Here is a 23,327-nt window from a genome sequence, read left to right as displayed (position 1 = left end):
AGTATCACGGAGCTTATTTTTGGAATTAAGTTGTTAAATAATTTTATTTTATTCAAATTTTCCAAAACAAGGTATATATCACTGAATGACAGCCCAACCCAACATAGCTACCAACCATCAACACCACAACAACCCAACACTGCTACCAACCACTCCCTAAAAAGTACTTTATGTAATTCACCTTTACACCATAGTGAACCTCCCATCACCTCAAAGTCACCATCACGGTTTCATCTTTGAATCAACATCCATAGGCCACCACCACTCAAGGGGAAGGGAAGGGAGGCTGATACGTATCCCAGATCGTGTTGGCGGATGAGTTCAAGGCTAGGGTTTTTGATAGAGGGCTGAGTTTGCGACTTGGTAGATTTTTGTTGAAGGTGGTAGTTTTTGGGCTGGTGGTCGGAACGAGGGGATGGGAGGGGGTGGCTGGCCGAAGGTAGGGTAGGGAAGGAGAGTGGCTGGGTAGTTGGGGGAGAGGAAAAGAATTAAGATTGCTTTTTTAACTTTTTAGATTTTTTTACCTACAATAGCAGGTAGTTTAACCTGTTAAGATGTTGAGAGAAAACACCAACTAAAATTCAAATTATTTATGGTTAATCAATAGATCGTATTATTGTAGAAAAATTAACAAAAATTCATATTATTCACGGTAAACTTTCGTAAAGAATTTCCAAGCTCAAAATAGTACAAGACTCACTATTAAAGAAACTGTACAACAATCTCAGATAGAAATGTACAAAATTGTGGAAGCTACTGCATTATGCTATTCTTATTGAACAACAAGCCTTTGCAGGTGATCCAAGAACACCTCTAAGCTGACATCATCTGTGAAAATGAGATCTCCACCGGGAGCAAGAGAGGCACCAGAATTGTACGTAGATGAAGGGTTTAACTTCGCCAGAAGAAACCGAGCCTAATTATATTTAAACAAGCAAGGAAAATCACATTAACATGTGCATAATGCTTAATCCAAGATTATAACATCAAAATCCTATTATGAGATCATTTCTTGCCCTCAAACAGATAAAATGTCATTATTACAAGTGATGGCTTTTCGATAATTGAAGTGAACATAATACAAGACGCTTTCATTATGAGCCTGCCTGATAATAGTAACGAAAAAGGCCTAAATAAGATAGTTAAGCTCACTAATGATTTGGAGTGAAGGTTAAAAGTTTACTGAGTAACATTAAACGAGCTGAGAAGAGAAAGATTGGATAGTCTTCCAACTTCCAAGTCCAGAAAACATGCTTCTTCTGCCTATCGATCAACTTCATTAAGCAATAAGCATAGCAATGCTACAGGAAATTACTCGGAAATTGTAATAAAGGGTGGAAGAGAGGAGACAGAAGATCAAATTTCTTGAAAAAACTATTACACTAATTCATAACCTTCTCAATCAATCATATGCAAATTCCAGTTTATTACAAAAGTGTGCAAAGAAAATTTATCATAAAACAAAACAAAACACAACTTGAGTTATGGGCTTTAGAGTTGGGAAGCATGACATGTGATCTAATTTCTAATTATAAATCAAAATACTTCAAAGATAGTCCAATCTTCGCACGTCATCAGTAGTTCGGTACTACTATTTTATGACGTGTTCATTTATGCCGTTTCAATATACTAACTCTACTATGATTTACTCCCTCTGTCAACTTAACTTTGATCCTGATGGAATAGCTACTTTAACCAGGGAGCCTATTATATCAGTACAAAATTTTCTAAAATCGTGACTGAAAAAACTTATTTGTTTGAACAAATTTTTCTCAGGACCAATTCATAAATTTACAAGGTTTCACTTCTTGTAGACTTTTCAGGACATCAAAGTTTGAGGAAGGGACATATATTAAGGATAGGAAATATTCTTGTCGAAATAATATCGGCATCCTTAATTGACAGAGCAATATAACTAAGTTATCAAAGATTCATCTCAAACGTAAAACAATCAACATAAACTAAGATTAGAGTCGGAGTGACAGCTTTTCAGTAGTGCAAACACCACTAAATTGCAAACAAGAAAACTAACATTCATTCCAACTCCTAAATCCTCTAAATTCTCAGTATAAGAATTACCTGGGAGCCATACTGATCACAAATGACCAAGCGTGGAACTGGAAACCTCTCTTTTATCAAAGCATCAGCATCATCTCGAGGAGCTTTCAACAATTCGGCAAAGGCCTTGCGCCACATTCAGAATTATTCAGAAACCATAAGTGATTTTGTACATGAAGCACACAATCATCAAAGATTTACTAACCTTATGTTCAGGCATATCCTGATATCCGGCCTTGCGCCACTGAGCAATATTGACACCATGAAAAATAACAACAGTGAAGTATGAATCCAGTAACAATATCTTGTCGGCAGCAACTGCCGCAACGTCTAGAAGAGCAGGTTCAGGTGAGGAATGGAAGGTATAGGAAATCAATGAGGGCTGAATCATCACTACTGAGTTGGCTACATTCTCCCGGTTAAGAATCATTCTAAAGTATGCAGTCTCATCAGGACTGTTGTTGAACACCTATCATAGAGACATAGATTATGCGACTGGTGTAATAATGCAATGATAAAAGATTTAGGGGGGGAAAAATACATTACCTGTACAAACTGAGATCTCCTTAGATGAAATATAAATTGAGGAAATATTGAAAACCTTGGAGATAGGCTGAAAGAGGTTGGATTTTCTTTTTGGTAATCTCCAAATCTTGAACATAGACGTATCAATGATCTGTCAAGCCATCGTATTGGATCAAACTCTGCCTGCAAGCCAACAATGCAATAAATCTAAAACTCAAGTAAAAGATTATAGAAGGATAAGATGATGCATCAAACAAGTAGAGGAACTAACAAAACAAGTAAATAGTGGTGAGGGATTACAAGCCTAAGTTCAGTCATTTCTGAACTAACTTCGTTGAAAAGTTAAATAACATAAAAATTCCAAAGCCTTAAACCTAACAATATGGAGTAGGATAAAGAATCAACACAAACCAACGTGAATCATCATAACCCGGCCCAATACCAGGAGCACCATGACCAATGGCTCAAGGCCCCGGTTTTGAAGGGCCCATAATATGTAAAATTATTTTATTAAGGCCTTGCCTGGATTCAAGGTAAAAATTAAAGGGAAATTAATTCAACTTAAATATTTTTGGCAAACAAATTCAAAAAGGAAATTGCACTAGAGCAAAATTGTTTTCTATGTTTGGCATTTTTAATGGACTAAAACTTTCCCTCCCCTTTCATCATCTTACACATCTACTAGAACAGAGCTGAACAATCATTAATAAATAATAACCAACATGATTTTAGCCAAATTAATGAATATTACTTTGTAGAGAGAAATGAATAAATTTGAAACTTGGAAAGACATGCTAATAAACATAAAGACAAAACTAGACACTAATCCACACTGATTTTAGTACTATCGCCATTATTGACGTGTAATTCCGACAAAAGCTTTACATACGAGATAAGAAACCATTGAACAAGAGAGCTAGATACTAATTTAATGATGACACATGCTGGAATTACAACATTTAAAACTAGATATGAAGTAGTTTTACCCAAATTTAAGGAAAAAGAAGTTTTGAGAGAGAGAAAACTCGATTTAGATAAAAATGGAGGAGAGAGAAAAAATAAAATAGAAGTGGAGAGAGAAATATCAAGGAGGGTAAAAAAATATAATTGGTCTTCAAATTTTTGGCCATGTGAAGTTTCCATTAAAACTCTACAGTATAGTTCATTGAACAAGAATGAAAAGTAGAGAACATATTTACTAGAGAAATATTACCCAGGGTCTCATAAGGGTAAATATCTACTCCGTTTTGAGGGTGACTATATTACCCCAAGAGAAATTTATATCCATTCCAAACAACATAATATACCAGTAAAATTTTCTCCAACATTTTTTACCCCTGGTACTACCAATCTAGGCGAGGCCTAACAGTGAAATAAATAGTGTGATTTTCAGTACTTGTCGCATAATTTTGGTAGTCATTGCACCGCTCCTTTATTCTCTTCTATTTCCTATAATAATCTATTCTAATTCCCACAATTAATATTAAGCCCACTCTTAGTTCTATCTTCTATATATTAAATACGAACAAGCGCAATTGAAGTTTCATTATAATTGTTCCCCTTCATTCTTCCAATGAAGGTGAATAATCTTTTCATCTTCAATATCCTTTCATGTCTTTCTCTGCCTCATAATTACAATATTTGTATACAAAACTTCATCTTTTTGTCTTTTAGATCACTTGTTAATTAATCTTATTTATACACAATCTTGGCTTACCACTTTCTTAATACGAATTTTTCCAACCTTTTATTATTCTATAATCTCAATGTTCGTGGACATTATTGTATCAGACCTTTTTTTTGTTCTTCAATTGATAATTTAACATGATTTTCTTTGAAGTAAAAAACTGTAGCATATTCCCTTTTATTCGTGGTAAGAAAAGCATAATAACAATATTGAATAATTTTATCATTCAAAAATTAGAATATTACTGTATGAGTGATAGTTTGATTAGTTTTTTTAGATAATTATTTGATTAGTAAAAGCTAATTTATGCATTCTTATAATAACGATATACGAAGGAAAACATGGTAAGAAGAGGCACTGCATAGAAGTACTTATAAACGACCCCAAAATAATGAATAATACTGATACTTTAATTGATGAAGACATTAGTAATTAATAGTGATAATAGCGATATACGAATGAAAACATGGAAAAGGGTCTACGTTCGACTTTTCGCTCAGGGCCTCTAAATTGTTTGAGATGGCCTGATCACAACCATAGATTATAGTACAAATCTTATGTTCTTATCCAATCCATCTTTAGTCCACCTACTTCTTCCTCTTCTAATCTACTTAATGTTTTAACTTTCCATTCTTCTAAAGAGAGCATTTTTCCGTCTTCTTTGTGCATGACCAAACCAACATAAATAAAATTTTCTAATTTTATCTTCAATATGTGAGACTCAAAAACGATTTTTATGTCTTCAATTCAAACTTGATCCTTTATGATATGTACATTGATTCATCTTAACATACACATAGCATTTAACCCATCTCCTGAAACCATTTGACCCACTCGAAAGGTAGATAAAGGTGAAAATAAAAAAAGGTAGATCTAAAAAACGATGCCTAATAGCACATGAGGAAGCAACTATAGCATGCGTAGCCACTGCGGCAAAACAAAAGAATCAATAACATAAGAGTGAATAGAGAAAACAATCTTTCAAACATACATAGCCACAAAAAACAAAACATCATGAACATAGTGCAAAATAATGGTTTCCTTTAGGGCGCTATAGGGCGCTTGCCTTTAGGCGCTGAAAATCACTTGAAACCTGAGGAGCTCATCTTAAGGAATAGCCCCGCTTAGCCCTATTAAGGTGCTCAAGGCCTTAGCCTTAGGTGAAGGCGCCAACTGTGAAAGTGGCTTTTGTAACCATTATCGCAACCACAACCGCATTGAGATTTTGCACTATGATCATGAATACTATAAGATGTCCAGAAAATGAAGCATAAAACAGGAGATTCTAATACGCAGCTGAGCCTTTCAGCAATTTTTATGATTAAGATATTAATTACAAGATTCAGGAAGCATATTGCTATGGATAACAAGTTTTATCATATGAACTTTAACATAAACTACCACAAGCAAACAAACAAAATCTTAAGTTGAGTCCTCAATGGGTGTTACCTCATTCTCCATCTTGAACGAAACTAAACGTGCCATAGTAACAGCTGCTGCTTCTTGATCAAACCCCGCAATTAATTCCTACAAAATGTCAACGAGAAAAAAGCATAAATAATAGAGAAAAGCACAAGATGCAACAAACTGAATACATTTTTATAGCAACTTGACAAATGACTCCGCAGTAACAAAAGAAGTTTATAAAATATAGAACCAATGGCAAAGGAGGGCATTTGTAAATTTTAAGAAAATGTATGTGCCATTTGGGATAGCTCGTGAGTTTGCTACTTGAAAGATGTTTTCGTATCCCAATAAACAAAATAACAGATGCATGTCATTTCATCAACCAATATCATCTCTGATGTCTGAAATGAGTAGCATAACATTTTGACACATTGACATGGAAGATTAAAGAATCAAAAGTTGACCAGAGCATATAATGCATACTCTAAAAAATGCCTAATCTATGTCACTCAAGAAAAAACTCAACACACAATATAAAACAACAATAATGCTAGATCCTTAATCCCAAAAGATTGACATTGACTACATGAACCAATATATATATTTCAACGGTCGTCCACATGGATTTTTCTTCTCCATTCATTCTGACTTCTACCATCTCAATTTGCAAGTCTTTTTTCATATCTTTTTCAACTATTTTCCTTTAAATAATCTTCGGTCTTTCTCACCCTCTTTTTAAATCTCTCGAGCTCCAACTTCTATTTTCTTATCGATTGACTAATACCCCATCTTTGCCCATGCCCAAACCATTTTAAAAAATTCTCTTTCATCTTTTCCTTAATATTTGCAATTCAAAAACTCTTTCTTATAACTTCGTTTTTGAACTCTACCCCTCGATGTATTCCCACTCACCTATCGAGTAATTCGCATTTCTGTACATCTACTACTATGATCCTTTCTTAAAGTCCAACATTTTGATCCATATAGTAGCTTTAGTCTAGTAGCCGTTTGATAAAAATTGTCCTTTAACTTTAAGAGCACATATCGATCACATAATATTTCAGTAGCCACTCTTCATTTTTGACACCCACCATTAATTCAATGGGTCACACCTTTGTGGATGCCCCACTACTCTAAAATATGAACCAAATGTATTTGAAGCATCCACTTGAAGTGATTTCACTTCTAGCTTTATAATGTCTCTTGTTATCGCATTTCTGCTATAATTACACTCTATGTACTCTGTCTTTCTCCGACTTAATCTGAAACCTCGTAACTCCAACTTTTATCTTCATTGTTTCAACTTAGCATTTACCCTCCTCTCTGGTCTCACAACCAACACAATGTCAACGACAAACAACATTCATCGAAGCACATCTTCTAGTATCGATCGAGTTATCTCATCTAGGACCGCTATGAAAAGGAAGCGGCTTAGGGTAGAGCCTTGATGAAGTCCAATTGTGATTGGAAAATTCTTTGTTGCCTCTCTACATGTCCTAGCATTCGTTTTACTTCTCGATACATATCTTACATTATATTAATGTATTTCTTGGAAATTCCCTTCTTTGTCATTGCCCACCTAAGTACTTATTTTGGTACCTTGTCGTATGCTTTTTCAAGTTCAACAAAAACCAATACAAGTCTCTTTTTCTAGCACAATAATATTCCATCATTTGTCTCATATGATGAACTACTTCCATTGTAGATCTTCTTGGCACGAATCCAAATAGGTTTTCTAATATGGAGGTACATCTCCTCATACGTATATCTATCACTCTTTCGTATAATTTTATGGTATGACTCATGAGTTTATTCCTCGATACTTGATAGTTAAAGCAATCTTAGACATCTCCTTTGTTCTTGTAATTAGGAACAAGAGCATTTCTTCTCCAGTCATTAGGCATCTGGTTTGTCCTCCAAATCTTATCGACTAGATCAGTTAGTCAAGTCATTCCAATTGTCTTTAGGCATCTCCATACCTCAATAGGTATACCATCTAGCCCAACCACTTTCTTTAGCTTTATTTTCTTGAACGCCCTATCTACCTTTGATTTTTGTATTCTTTGCATATCCATTTTCATTTAAAAGAAGTGATTGTTGTGTCTCCTACAATACTTTCTTGTTCTCCATTAAATAACTCATCAAAATACTCTCTATATCGATCTTTGAAGTTGTCGTCCTTAACTAAAATGTTCTTATCCTTATCCATGATACACTTTACTACACCTATGTCATTAGTTTTTGCTTGCCTCCTCTTTTCCATCCTATATATATATATATATATATATATATATATATATATATATATATATATATATATATATATATTTGTCACCTTCTTTAGAACCTAGTTTGTCAAATACCTCTTTAAAAGCTTTTAATTTCGCCTCATGAACAGGTACTTTAGTGTTGGTTTTGATTTCCTTATACTTGGTAAAGTTTCCCTCATTCACACATTTTTCTAATGCAAGATAACATTTTTTCTTTTCCATGATGACTATCTTGACCTCTTCATTCCACCATGTTGTATCCTTCTTTACCACAAATAACCACCTGATTCTCCTAAAATCTCATTAGCTATTCAAATGATGCAAGTTTTCATATTTGTCCAAGTATCCTCTACATCCAAAATCATTTACCAATCTGCTGAAAACTTTGCATTATCCTCTTTTATTCTCCACCATTTAGTGATAACTCTTAAATGTAGAATTACAACCCTAGTGTACAATTAGGACACTTAGGACTATGTTAAAGGCTGGAGAGCCTTTTTAAGCATAAGTGTCTCATGACCTGAAAATATAAGCAATCATTTTCATTCTTTCACCCTGGTGCCATTAAGTGACTCCAAAAGGCTCCTGGGCAACGTTTGGGCTTTGATGTATGCAACCTTACCTTTGAAATCAAGGAGGTAGTCTCCAAATGAGACTTGATAACAAACATCATATGCAACTTCAAAAAATAAAAAGTGTACATGATTTGACGAGTCATTTTACTACTCTTATTAAGTAATAAAGAATAAGATGGAAATGTGTCTTAAGACATAAAAAAGAAAATAAGGAACCATAAGTTTTGAGAAGATGAATAAAAATCGTTGTTCAAGGAAATATTAGAAAGAACAATCACAAATATGGATTATCTTGGGAAAATCCCAACTTGAGGGGGAGATTTCTCACAATATCCCAGGATATGCATGGAAAAAGGGAGAAAGAAATAGCATAATACAAAAATCAACATTTGAGCAAGTCTTTGGTCACTTGAGATCATTTATTAGAACACATCCCCTGAAGTTGGGATTCATTTTAGAGTAATCTATGTAACAATGCAAAGACCGCCGGTGGTTGAAATCTTGTTTGCATTTTTCCAAACTATAATTTGAATACAATCCATTTCAAAAAGAATTTATTTTGGGAAAAAAAGAATACTTCATACCTATTTTATTAAGGTAACTATCACTTCCCATTTCATGAACACATTGATAAGATAAAATCAAAAAATAAATCATTTAAAAATAGAAAAATAGGAGGGAAGCAAAATTTCAATTTCTTTTGCCCCCCAATTATCTTTTTCCAATCAATTAGGTAAACTGAGTAGAACTATAGAACTCAGCCCCAATTATTTTAATGGTCATGCATCCTTAACTCCATATTCTATGGCTTATTAATCCAAATTCTAAAGGGAAAGTTTTGAAAAGGAAAGACTCATAAACTCAATTTCTTAAATGGAGTTAAATGCTACATTCCGCCTTCATGGACCACCAGGAGCAGGTAGCAGCCTTCTCTTCCCTCTCAAATTCTTGGACTTCAAATTTCTAACTGCCAAATATCATGCACACAAAAAATATCGAAAACAGCAAGCCCTTGTGAATCTATTGAATCCTCTTGTAACTAGTTCAAAAGATATGGTTAGTTGGCAGTTGGCACCCCTTGCAATTGCAATAAGATTAAAATTTAAGAGAAGGTTCAAATACAAATTCAGTATGCTTTTTACGTATGACCCGATCCCAATATGTAATATGTGTGAATCCGGTTGATTCCTACCTTAAAACATTGAATTTATTATCTCAATTAAGAGGGGTCATGGAAAGAACGAAATTTGAAACACAACTTTTTCCCTGAAAATCCAGGCAAGTAAAATGTGCAATAAATTCATAAGCTTTTTCATCCTGATCCTACTAGTATAAAGCAAGATAAGGCGTTGAAAAGGAGGTAAAGGAAATACCGGAGTGCTTCCTGGACCAGCAACCCATCGCCTAGAAAGAGTCGTAATACGGAGTCGCATACGACCACTTACATGTTGATAACTGAGAAAATACTGCAACAGATCAGAATAGTTCCTAAAAAATACTGAAGCAGATAGCGAAAGGGGATCATCAATAGATCAAGCAAGTGAAAGGTTTAGTTCTTACTAGGTCAAAAACTGCAGGTAAAAAAGGTTGCTAGTGGCTTGACCAATAGCATCAGGGCTCTCCTTCTTTGCAATGTCAAAAAATAAACACAAAGTTGTAGCTTTATCAAGGCCGCACAACTTCCATGAACTTGTGTTGCCCTGACCAATAACAGTTTCTGAACAAGCGAGACCTTTCTGTACCAAAACATCAAAAATTAACATCAAAGTATTAAAAAGCACAAACATGAATGGATACAAGAATAAAAGCACCAAAATACCTTTTCAAGTGATGCACAAGGACCGAGAATTCCCTGAATCTTCATGTCACTGGAGCAGCTTACCTCAAATATACCACTGCAGAGGCCATTTGATTAGAGAAAGTATGCAAAATTGGAAACTGTAAAAGAAAGCTATGATACTGTACCAAATCTTTTGATGATTGTGCATCTGCTAAACGAAAAGGCAGCAAATAATAAATGAAACAGAGCAGGACGTCGTCCCAGCAGCGTTTAGTATTCAGATTCTTTTCAGGTCACATAGGGACAAGCAAAACCAGAACAACTTGAATTAGCCTGTTTGCTAAATTGTCAAGACACAGAAGGTTCCTGGGTGTTGAATAGGTCTGGCTCCCTTTACAACAGGTAGCAAAAGACTCTTTCTTGACTTCACAGATAAGATTAAAATATATTCTTTAGGCTTTCAGTAGGTCTGGCACCTTTCACTTCAAGTAAAAGGTCTTGAAAACCAGATTAAAAATATACACCCTCTAAGCTAATTGGAATTGTAAAAAAGTATACAAGAAAGACCTAGCGAGTCCTATTTTTCCAAATACGTAGGAAATAAGGAATTCTCAAAAGCATAGTAATTCAACAAATTTTGTCAATTTCATTGCAGTTACAAAAAATAGGATTTTCCAATTCATTTTCCTAAAAAACTTCATGAGATTCCATCCTCAATCATTTAACTAAATGAATTTGTTTGAGAATTAAAAAATATCAAAGAAAACTATTGACAAGCTTGATCAACCCTACAAGAAACAGTTGTAAAACCAAATAGAAGTAGGAAAAATTACCTAGAATAATCCAACCTTTAGTCGATTTTCTTACAATAATCTCAACTATTGATCAACCATGAATAATTTAAACTATTAGGTCACTTACCTAAGAATATTGTTGTGCGTATTATGACTTGTTATTATAGGTAAATTAATCAAAAAAAAAAATAAAATAAAATAAAATAACAAAAATATTAAAAAAAAATATTTAAATACCCTTCCTCCCTAACACATTCCCTCTGCCATGCCATCCTTCCTCCCCACTCAATAACACCTCCTCATCTTCATCACCTCAAAAGCCAACTAAACAAAGGTCGGTGTAGAATGTAGATGATTGGTTGTGAATGGCACAACAAGACTGGTGGCGGTGGTGGCCAATGAGTAAGGTTGTTGGGTTGGTGGCTATAGGGGAGGGAGTGGTGGCAAGTTGGGAGGGGCAAGGAGATGGGAAGAGTGGTGGAGGGGCATGGATATGGGTAATTGATTTTTTCACATTTTTAGTTTTTTTAACTAATTTTTTTATTTTCTGATTTATTTTAATTTAATTTTTTTGTAAAAATGACCTACTGTAAAGGTTACCAGTTACTATAGTATACTTTTGGCAAATATCCTTCAAAGTTCGGATTATTCATGGTTAATCAATAGTTGGGATTATTGCAGGAAAATCTATGTAAGATTGGATTATTTTGGTAATTTTTCCATAGAAGTATTAAAATTTAATGACATCTTATTATACAGAAACAAACATAAGACACAATCACTCTTATCGATACAAAAATCCTCAGTCACAGAACTGCAAATCATCATAGATTCACACAAATCACAATCCTACATCTTGACTTTCATTCAGAATGCAAAGCCCCCTACGTAAAAGTTTCAATCACTGGCTAGCTAAAACAGATCTGTAAATGAAAATGTAGTGACTTGCCAATGCAAAGATCAGTTAGCTAGTTTTTGTCAAGCCTTTCAAGTTTCAACAATTGAAGTTATCATCTACACTATGCACTTTGGTTTTAAATCTAGAAGCTACAGTGGCCAACTCAAAGTTGCAAACCAACAGGATTTCATTTTCAAAATATAAAAATGAAATTGTGATTGAAGGTATGAACTAATAAATCGATTTCACAGAAAAACTAAAAAGCTGAATTCACTACCAATAAATGGAGCATCCATTCCCAGTAAAGAAAAAAGAGTCACTATGCTCAGGTTTCGGATTTTAATGAGCAAAATTAAAATGACGCATAACATAATATGCACTACTGACTGTTATGAGAGCAGCAGAAAGTCGTAGCCTCTTCTATCATTGGTTATAGAGTTTATCAGAAGAGTCAAGGTGAGGAAATATATATGTATACGTAGATATGAATTCCCCCACCACCATCACCCAGAAAAGTTCTTCATAGGCAGATGTCCTCTAAGAATATTGGTAAATCTTTAAGGTGCCTCTTTTAAAATGGAAAAATATAACGATTACTATTATAGTCAATGGAAGATGTCCAACAAGAAGGAATAAATAAACCAACATATCAACAATAAACAAGAGAGATTAAAAGTTAGCCTGTCGAAATTGAAAGCGACCACAATGCACTACCAACAGTAAAGTCTAGAGTGCACACTTTCTGAACTCCAGTTCATCAATTCAAGATTACAATGCGTAGAAATTTGATAATAACAGCACCAATGAACTTGTAAAAACCAGTGAAGTAAATAGTATAGATCAAGATAATGAAAATCATGTCAGCACAATGTTTAAAAAAATCAGGCTATGGAGCATTGTTTGAAGTCAATAAACGTAATGTATCACACCAAACAAATCACCCAATCACAGTCCTACATTATCCCCATAAGATTTAGAAAAGAAGATGAAAACCAAACCAGTCAAAGCTCTATATCACAATCAAATGAAATTAATACTAAAACAAGATTTCCAGTGGTAAGGTCTTTCCTTGTCCCAAAACAAAAGAAACTACCACGATGAATGATACTCACAATAAGCATGCAATATAAGATATAGCTAGATGACACACAAACCTTAATAACGGAAAAGAAAGACAGTGTCAAAGGGCATGGCAAATCAATGAAATCCTAAACTGAATCGCAAACACTTTGCAGTTGAAAAAAGCAATATTCAACAATATTTTACAAGCTAGACACAGAAAAGAAAATGCATGATCTAACAAAGATTTACTTTGATGCTAGTCCAAGGTCATATTCCCCGGTCTGGAATACATGCTTAAGAGAATCCTTAAAAACTGAATGTCCAAAACTTTCGGCAAGGACCACAAGACCACCAGTCTTCTCAACAGCAACTTTAAGTTCAGCAACTCCAACCTAGTATATGAAAAATGAATGTAAATGAGACCCTCTTCTCCAGAGGTTCAAGGAAATGAAAATAATCTGAGATACAGCGATTCCTCTATATAGTAAAAGCAAGTAAGAGGCAAGTAAGGGAGGATAGGCTTGCTCTCAATTGCAGCATGAGACATGTTCACAAAATCAAGCAGCAGCAACATTCCATTACCCTAAAGCCATCAAGTGGCTCTTGCCTACGCGGAGACAAGGCCATGTACGCAACTTTACCCTTGTTGTAAAAGGAAAGAAGAGGTTCAATTCAAACCGTACTCCTTATTTCAACATATGCCAATAAGGTGTTACACAATTATGTTAAACAATAAGCCAGAGTTCTTGCCAGTTAAATGTCACTACTTTAAGCAAAACTAATATTTACTTGCAAGCTGATGTGAAGGTAAGCTAAGGATACTGATTGGTCGGACCTTCTACCCTACTTTTTATAGGAGAAGGGAACAAAGGACTCTGAGACGTACAAAACTAACTCACAGATGCCTTTGATGAACCAGATTTTTTGAGCCAACCTCAAATATTTGAAAATAAATTATTACTCATATTACTTTTAATTTCCTTCCACAGCAACCAATAACTGAATTGGTGCCCAATATTACTAGATGTATTTGAACAATTTTCCAAGGCACAAACATAATTAACAAGGAAAAAATTAAAAGATAATAAAAATAAAGACTGATCAACAAGAAGAAAGTCAATGATCAGGGATTACACATCAAATACATTTTATGACCAAACTAAGTCCATACAACTTTGAACAAGCGCATACAAGTTCAAATAATTTCTAAAGGTTCAATTAAGATGAGAAAAAGTGAAGCCTACACTTCATCACTCATCATTCTTCATAATTTAGCTCCCATTTCCCACCACTTTTTTCTTGTCTAAGGTGATCTTACTAAGACGGTGCTGCCAACACATAGTTACCTGGAACGCAATATGGTTCAGGATGTGGTACGGGAACGGGAACGCACACCAAAAGTGACTCCAGAACGATGGGAACGTTTATTCTAATTTATAATTAATTATGAGATGGAAAAACAACGAATAAAATAAAACATAAGATTAAATAAAATAAAGAAAAGGGAAATAAGTAAAGAATAAGAGAAAAAAGCTAATGTATCCACATGTGACATGATTGCCAAGTGCCAACTGGCGAAATAAAACAAAGGGGGAGTAGGAGAAATATTATACAATAAAGCTGAAAAGATATGGGCCAACCAATGAATTTTGACCTACCCATATTAAAACCTAAATATTACATCTTCTAAATTAGAGAAAGGAAATAGCACAGAAGACAAAAGAGAAACTAAAACTTGGCGCTACTTCAACCCCCCAAACAATGAATGGTCTACCTCAGAACTATATTAGTACCTGATCAAGTGCACAAGCAAAAAGGTCAAGAACATGCCCTTGGTGCACAAGCTGCTTTGCAATTCCTTCATAGAATTTTACAGCCTTATGATAATGAGGAGCAGAATCTTTATCCAAGTCCTTGTGTGAACGGATTGGCTCAGATAAATTTTTCGAGACAATCTGTAAATGAGAATAATAAAACACAAGCGATCAGATATTCAGAAATTCAAGACTACAATTTAAGCATTAATGTTTAGTTTAGCAGAGGCCAAGTTGCAACAGATTTTGAACTTGCTCTTCCACATAAGGTCATCCATCATTGCATAGCATAAATTTCAATTTTCAAACCATAATCACGACCTCTGTTTATAGACCAGTATGCTATTTCACAAATGCATACTTGGATTATGGATGTAATCATGTAATAAAGTAGGATCTTCTGAAATCTTCTGATGGTATAAGCGAACCTTTTATTTCTAAAAAAAGCTACTGAATATATTGGCACTGCTATATTAATGAAGTATAAGATAAAAACAACACAGGGTAATTTAGTCACTGCTTCCACACCTAAACCATTGATGGTTGACCACATTTTCCTAACAGGATATCCAAAATAAGGAGGACAAAGGCAATAAAAGTGAAATGCAGTGAAATTCCCTTCTCCCTATAGAGTGGTAGGCTCGGCATCTTTCAAATCAACTTCCCCCCTTTTCATGCTAGAGTTCTTCGACATGGTCCCCCACGCCCGAAGTTTTGTAATCTCTCACTTCTCTCAACCCTTACCATTGCTCCAAAGTCTCTCACAAAACCACACCAACCCACCTTGCTTTTAAGCACATCTCCAATGTTTCTGGCAGCATGTATCTCTGCATTCTAGTTTTTCATCTCTCTCCTCGACGCCTTTTGCTCTTTCGTGTTTTTTTCATTTTCTTTCCATTGCCCAACCCACTTCCTCCCATCTTCTTTGCATAATTCTTCTCTATTTTTAAATAAGTTGGTATTTTATTATTTAAAAGAAGCAATGGAGGATTTCTCTTTTACCATTGCTATAAATCAAAATTCTATTATGAGTCTTCACCTAATTGTGGCTTTAAAAGATGAGATCACACACTTGATCATAAATAAAGTGTCATGGTGAAGTGCCTAAGAATAATCTTCTATAGAAACAAAGATATTAAAGGTTGAAGAGGGAAATCAAAGATGACTTTAATTGCAGGAGTGAGGAATAATATGAGAGATATAGGACATCAAGTCCATATGACAAGAGATAGGAATGTAGACTATGGAGGAGGAGAATTTGCGTGGATGATCAAGTAGGACCGGAGTATTGCCTATGTAGTATGGGGCGAATTTAATGGGGAGTTAGTGATGTCAATTGACATCACTTAAATTTTAGGGGAAAAAATTGGTGATAAAAAGTATGTTGACCAAGTTGGTAGATTAGTGTGTATTTTTAGTCTGCAGTTCAAAACTCCATAACCCTTTTTTTTTGAAGATTTAAGAGAAAAGAAATATTATTCGACAAACCAAATCCTAACTTACTCAACATTCATTCACTAACTAACAAAGACTCCTCCAGTTGACATTCACATTCTACTTTCTATTGAAGTTGAAGGTATTCAATTTAAAACATTCCTCTTAATTTTTACTACCTTATATATTATCTTATTCTTGATTTATATGTGGTAATTTTTTCTATTGAAGTTGAAAATATTCATGTTAAAACATTCCTCTTCATTTGTATATGATCACTTATTTATTTATTATCTTGTTCTTATTTGTATGTGGTTATTTTTATATTTAATCTTTAATTGAAATTAAATTGAGCAATTGACAATTGTGTAAATTAGAGTTTTTTCAAAAATTTAGGTGAGTTCCTTCAATGATTATAGCAGTATTATTCAGATTAGAGTATTAAAACTTTTTGCAATGTCATTAATATGTTTACTCCAACGGTTAATGTGCTTGATCCTTTTGTCCTTGCTAGAGATGATGCTACAGCTCAGACAATCAATTTATCGACATCACTTGTTATATTCTGGATTTGCCCTCTATGTAGTGTGTACTATGTTTCGTCGGAAAAATATTCTTATAAGTGTTAATCATCTTTTACGTGATTATTTGAATTGTTCTAAGCTCGCTTTCTCCACCTTAAACTTTGCTTTAATGCCTTTAATGGAACCCTTTACTAAGAATTCTAAAGATAGGCATATTATTATTTTATTATTTTATTAAAAAGTATATATTTAATGGAACCCTCAACTCCTTAAAATGACCCCCAAATATATTTGATCCATTATTTAAGTACGAAGGGAGGTTATCTTAAGTTGTGAAGTATTAATAAAAAATTCAAAGCTCTTCAATTACCTATTACAATTTACAATGGTATAGTAAAATATTTCAAATTGGTCAACGCAAGTTGTGTAGAAACAAACTGCATAGTAACACCCATGAAGCATTGCTTCCACAACATTGAAGATAAGGACATTCATGTGTCACAGTGGTTTCACAAAATTTAAGATAATATAAGACTTAATTTTAGTGAATCTTATGCACATTATCTTACTCAAAATTTGAAACAAAAAGATAAGAGCGACTCTTGTATGAGATTGTGAGACGGTGAGACTGTCTTGTATAAATACTAAAGTGTTTAAATATTCAATATGTCAATTTTAACCTCTAAAATGACATATTAAACATTAAACAACTATAGTGGGTATTTTAAGTACAAAAATAGATTTTTTAATTAATTTGGTTGTGCTATTTGTCTCACTATGAGACCACCTTAAAAGAGAATTTATGAAAAGATAAATGTTTAGTGTACCCTTGTCATTCTACTTTTTAGTATCTAACTAATGCAATTCCAAATATAAAGAAAATGTTACAGTTTGACCTCGGCACTCATTTTCTAGAATGTCTAAGGTATATCTATCCATAAAAGTAAGACTCCCTCAAGTACCTAAAAGAAATATGACTATGATAAAACAATATAACCTGAATGCAAGTGACATGCCACAAAATCAACTGAAAGGCTTAATCGACAGAGTTTGAACTTCACACAAACAAAACATAATTCAACTGGGATGCCTTCACTCAAAAAGCCTGTTTAAAATGAAAGAAAGACAAGCAGACAATTTTTTGATCACAAATTCTCAAATGAGACAGTCTCAAGATGAGAGTGGGAGTGAGAGTGAGACTATCTCTATTAGGTTGACTCAATATACACTTATAGTCTTTTTGATTACTTACAATCTTAATGTGATCACTTACAATTTTAAACTGACAAATTATAATCTTAAAGTGATCACCTTTTATAGTTTTAAGGTGATCACTTACAATCTTAAAGTAATCACTTATAACTTTAAAGTACTCACTTACAGTTCTAAAGTGATTAGTTTTTATAGTATTAACAGTAGTTACTTATATCCTTAAAGTCATCGCTCACGATCTTAAAGTTTATATGAAATTGTTCCATGGTGAGACAGTCTCATACAAGACTTGCGGTTTTTGAATATATAAATGACCATAACTTTTCCAATTACATTGTCTTTGGAAGATGGTCAACACCCTGTACCATAAACTACTAATTAAAGATGCATCAGTCCTATTGTGATTAGTAGTAGGTCTAGAACCACCCCTTATATGCCATGAAGGAGCAAGATACACACTTTGACACAAAGCGGACCTATGTGCCCTTATGTTCCCGCACGTAAGGACACAGACGTACTAAAAAAAATTGAAAAGAACCCTTGATCTGAAGTATACAAGCTATGCTCATTTAGGGGTGAAAGTTACTCGGATAAAAGCCGAAAACCAAATCAAACCAAACCAAATTAGAAATTTGGTTTGATTTTTTTATAATTTAATTTGGATATGGTTTGAAAAAGTTAAAACCGAAAATAATTCGGTTTGATTTTGGTTTGCAAACGTTGAAACCTAAAAAAACTGAAACAATCAAAATAAACAATATTGTAACACACTAACACCTAAGCCCAAATGGAGGAGCCTAATTCCATAAGGCCACACTCAACAGCCACGTCCCTTTAAAAGAAAAAAAACCCTAACAAGCACCCTTACTCTTTTATTTTGCATCCCCGTGCTTTCCTTTCTCCTTCTTCTTTCTCCTTTCTCTCTCATATCCCATCTTTTCCTCATAAGCTTATTCATTGATGACGTACAAAAATAAGTAAATTTTTCCCTTAAAACACAAGCTGAACATACAAATTTGCTTCAAGTTTCTCACATCACAAAAAATATATGCTTCTTTTTTTCCAGATTTTCTTCGACATTTTCAAATTTTAAGGAAAGATCTCCTTTTCTTTTTGATATTCTTTTTAGGGTTTGAGGAAATTTTTATTTTGGGTTTCTTTTGTCGATTGATGGAAAATGGAGGATGAACAAAGTGCAAACCTTTATTGTTTTCTATTTTTGAGGAAATCTCGGTCTGCCTTGACTGCAAGAAAATTGAAAAAGTTGAGGATGAACAAAATGGAGACTGCAGGAAAATCATTCAATGGCATTATAATTACATTTTCGGTCGATTAATGGTTATTGACAACTTAAAGAGAGTAGATATGTAAATACATTAGGGCTTGTAAAAATATTTAAGCAGAGTTATTAGGGTTTTTAATTTTTACTAATTTTGATATTTTTTCCATGTAAATCTGATAGTTAATGATGTAATTTGTAATTTCAATGTGTGAAATCTTGTTTCTATGTCAGATTTCGTGTCATAATTCGGTTTTGCAATTCAGTGTTTGGCTTTCACCGTTAATAATTCGGTGTTTTGTTTTCGGTTTTATAACAAAAACGGTTTGACTTTGGATTGATAAAATGAAGACCAAATAAAATTTGGTTTGATTTGGTTTTGATAAAAAACCAAACCGTAGTCCAAACTTTCACCCATAGTTAATAGAATCCCGATTTTGATATACTATTCTATAATACTACGATTCAAATTAGGCGACCGATCTGGATTGTAGGTAGGATCTTGGTGTGGTAGAATCGTCTGATCCTACTTAACTCAAGAATTTAGGTGGTAGGATCATAACACGATCCTACAATCCAACAATTCGATCCTACAAGGGTAGTTTAAGTCGTAAAATGCTTTCATATAATTCAGATTTCACTTATGTATAAATAAATATATTTAAAATAATTATATCAATATCACTATAAAATTCAAAATTTTTCTTCATTTAAAAGTATTATTTGTCAAAACTTAATAGAAGTCAAATAACTTTTTACTTACACCTTAAAACTTAAATAAAACACAAATGTAATTGATAATCGATAATCCAAAAGCACATAAAAGTATATTTATTGCATATTTGTAGAATCACACAATCCTACGATCCGATTCTATCGATTTCGACGATCCTAGGTAGAATCTCGATCCTAATAACCTTGCTTTCACCCCTACATTCATTAACATCTGAGCTAAACCCACACCACCACTCCCAAACTCACCATTTTTGTAGAATTTAAGAAGAAATGTATGTTTTTTTGATATAACTTGCAATTTTAACTATAATCAATGTGAAATTTTATTCATATATAATTCAAGGGAATTGATTATAATTTCAACTACGCATTTGCTTTATTGATAATCATGTAAATTTAGTATTGACTTATTTGTATCATGTAATTTTGTACTTCACCTAGAAGTCTAAATTAGTTTTTTTCTTTTTGAAATGAAATTTAGCATTGCTATAATGTGTTTTTTTATATTATATGATTAATTTAGTAGTGGTTAATTGATTTTCATAGATTAGTATTGTACTTTAAGTTATATGGAAAAATCATCATGTAAAATTAGTATTGATTTATTGGTATCATGTAATATGTTTTTCTATGTTACATGATTAATTTAGTAGTGTTTGATTGATCATATACTCTATCCGCCTCTTCGTCAATTATTTCATTTCAGCTCTGAAATCCAGTAGGTCTCATTTACAGAATAAATTATGTATAGCATATTATCAAACAGGTAAATTGGCGACAAGTCATTAAATCTCTCCAAAGAGACCAGAACAATATGCAACTGACAATGCTTAGCTAAAAACTTAAGATTAGAACAGAGCCTTTAAAACAGATAACTTACAGCACCAGGCCCTTCTGTTGATGGACCACCAACAAAAGCCAAAATCCTCGCTCCTGATCCAGGAACGCAAGCTCCCAATACATGGGCTGCAATACTGATTGCAGTTCCTGTACACCTATTTGGCCTCTGATCAGTTGGCACTCCCCAAGGATCTTTCTGAAGCTCCTCCAGTAACTAAACTCACCCAACCATATCAACAACACAAAATGAAGAAACAATAATCAGCAAGCAATGTTTACTGCCAATCAATCAAAACTATACATTACATAGCACAATAAACAACAAAAGCATCCAAAAGGTAACTTTCACAATTTTAGGGTGTTTTTGGAGAGAAGAAAATGGAGGGAAAGGAAAGGGAGGGATTTGGAGGGAGGAAGAATCTCTTGTTTGGATAGAAAAATGGGAAGGAAGGGTATTGGAGGGGAGGGAATTGGGAGGATTTGATTGATACTTTTTGTTTAAGGTTCCAATCTTTCCAAAGTTGAAAAGATTTGAAGGATAACTTGCATCTCTCTTCCTTTCCCCTTAATTCCCTCCTATACAAACAAGAGCTATTTCCCTTCCGTTTCTCTTCCCTTACTTCCCTTCCCCTTCCCTCCCTTTCTTTTCTCTCCAAAAATGTTATTCAAACATAGTGTTAGGGAAATTTTACGTCCATAAGGCGACAAAAGAACTATACATAAAATGAATAAACTATACAAGTCGATTAAATCAAACCGTAGGCCTAGGGTATGCTGAAAATAGCTGTGAAATAAACCACAAATTTTATAATACAGGACATTATTCATTATCATCAAGACAATCATTCATCACTCAATATACTAGTAAACTGAAACTTAAGACCACATTCTAATTCCTGCACAAAATCAAGACCATTAAATTTCATGAACATGATCTATTCCATGAAATTCAGTGTGATCACCATTATCATTTACTACTTAATTCAATACCACCTCAAATTGCTCAAGCAAAAAATTATAATAAAACAAATATCATCAACATGGTGAAATGCGATACTACTAGTGTAATCACCATAGCCATTTATTACCTAATTTAATGCCTCCCTAAATAAACACTAGTGTGATCATCAATGTAGTTTCATAATCATGTCAACTATCATACCGTTTTCAAGGTAAACTCGCACTCAGAAGCCGGTAACAAAAATCGAGCAATACTCTCAGCAGATAACCCATCCCTTACACCAGCAACAACACCCGAAGCCGGTTTTGGCCTATTAGCAAAAAAAGCTAACTGTTCCACAATCTGATCTTTGCTAAACTCCTTAGAACCTTTAAAAACATAACACTTAGGAATCCCACTACCTCCACCAGAAAACCCTAACTCATGAACTTGAACATAACTCCCAAATGTGATCAACCCAACAAGAGAATTATCAGAAATCAAATCCAAAGCTTGAGACAAAGCAGATTTCAAATACCCAACTTCTTCTTCAATCAAACAATTGTCAACAACAAATAAATAAACTGGTGGAGTATGACTTTGGGTATGAATTTCTGAAGGAGGTTCATATTCAATCGTAGTGTATTGAGAAAACAATTCAGCCGGAAGATTCTCATCAGAAATTGAAGCGTAATGAGGAGGGAAATGATTGCGACTATAACAAAAGGGGCAGATCCAAATCTTGGCAGCATAATCAATTACGGAAAAAGGGTTTAGGATGGAACGACAAGATCGACAACGAAGAGGAGAGTAAGGAAGAATTAATAGATCAGGGAAAGGTTTTAGTGGAGTGTAAAGAAGAGAAAGTGGTATAACTGAATTGTTTAATTCTTGTTTTGTGCCTGGGATTACATTCCATGGCATTCGTACTCCATCATGGTTTTCTAAATCTATGAATTCCGCCATTGTTGATGCTTCAACGTGGTGATGATGATTATCTTAGAAAAGATTAGGGATTGAATTTCTGATTGTGTGTTTGATAGAGAGATTGTAGTGAGATTGAGGATGAAGGCAATTAGTGAGTGTGATCAACGTTAATTGTTCACCATTCTGTATTTTTTAAACAAATCATCATCTTATACATGTATGATTGAAGTATATAATGATATAATCCGAGTTGAATTATTTATATTTTCTCCCTTCTGAATTATTTGCTAAATTACGCTATTGATAATATTTAGAGAAATTTTATATAAACACAACATATTTATGTATTTACCAATTGACGTAGCCTTATTGCTCTAATTTTTACATAATTTCATAAAGTCTTATTGTAACACCCCGTAATTTATCGGGTCTAGAAATAAATAAAATATAATAAAATAAAGTATAACAAAATAAAATAAATAAGTAATATTAAAATTATGCTACTTTATATAGTTAATTATAAGTAATAACGTAGGTTTAATTTTAACGGTAATGAGTTTTATCGC

At 33.6% G+C, this 23,327-nt stretch overlaps 1 protein-coding gene across 1 annotated transcript; it reads right to left on the bottom strand.

The window, feature by feature from the left end:
* Positions 1–589: 589 nt before the first annotated feature.
* LOC130809755 (protein transport protein SEC23 C) lies at positions 590–22,998 on the bottom strand. Its single transcript, XM_057675545.1, has 12 exons — positions 22,057–22,998; positions 20,935–21,108; positions 14,850–15,011; positions 13,306–13,448; positions 10,342–10,417; positions 10,083–10,258; positions 9,896–9,977; positions 5,720–5,797; positions 2,605–2,766; positions 2,264–2,527; positions 2,080–2,184; positions 590–916 (listed from the first exon to the last, which is right to left on the bottom strand). The coding sequence occupies exons 1-12, from the start codon at positions 22,798–22,800 to the stop codon at positions 773–775; spliced, it is 2,310 nt and encodes a 769-aa protein (XP_057531528.1). The 5' UTR covers positions 22,801–22,998; the 3' UTR covers positions 590–772.
* Between the last annotated feature and the right edge of the window lie 329 nt (positions 22,999–23,327).

This window comes from Amaranthus tricolor, chromosome 4 (assembly GCF_026212465.1).
Source record: "Amaranthus tricolor cultivar Red isolate AtriRed21 chromosome 4, ASM2621246v1, whole genome shotgun sequence".
In the NCBI taxonomy this organism is placed as follows: Eukaryota; Viridiplantae; Streptophyta; class Magnoliopsida; order Caryophyllales; family Amaranthaceae; genus Amaranthus; species Amaranthus tricolor.
This window is presented reverse-complemented; position numbering and strand designations above follow the sequence as displayed.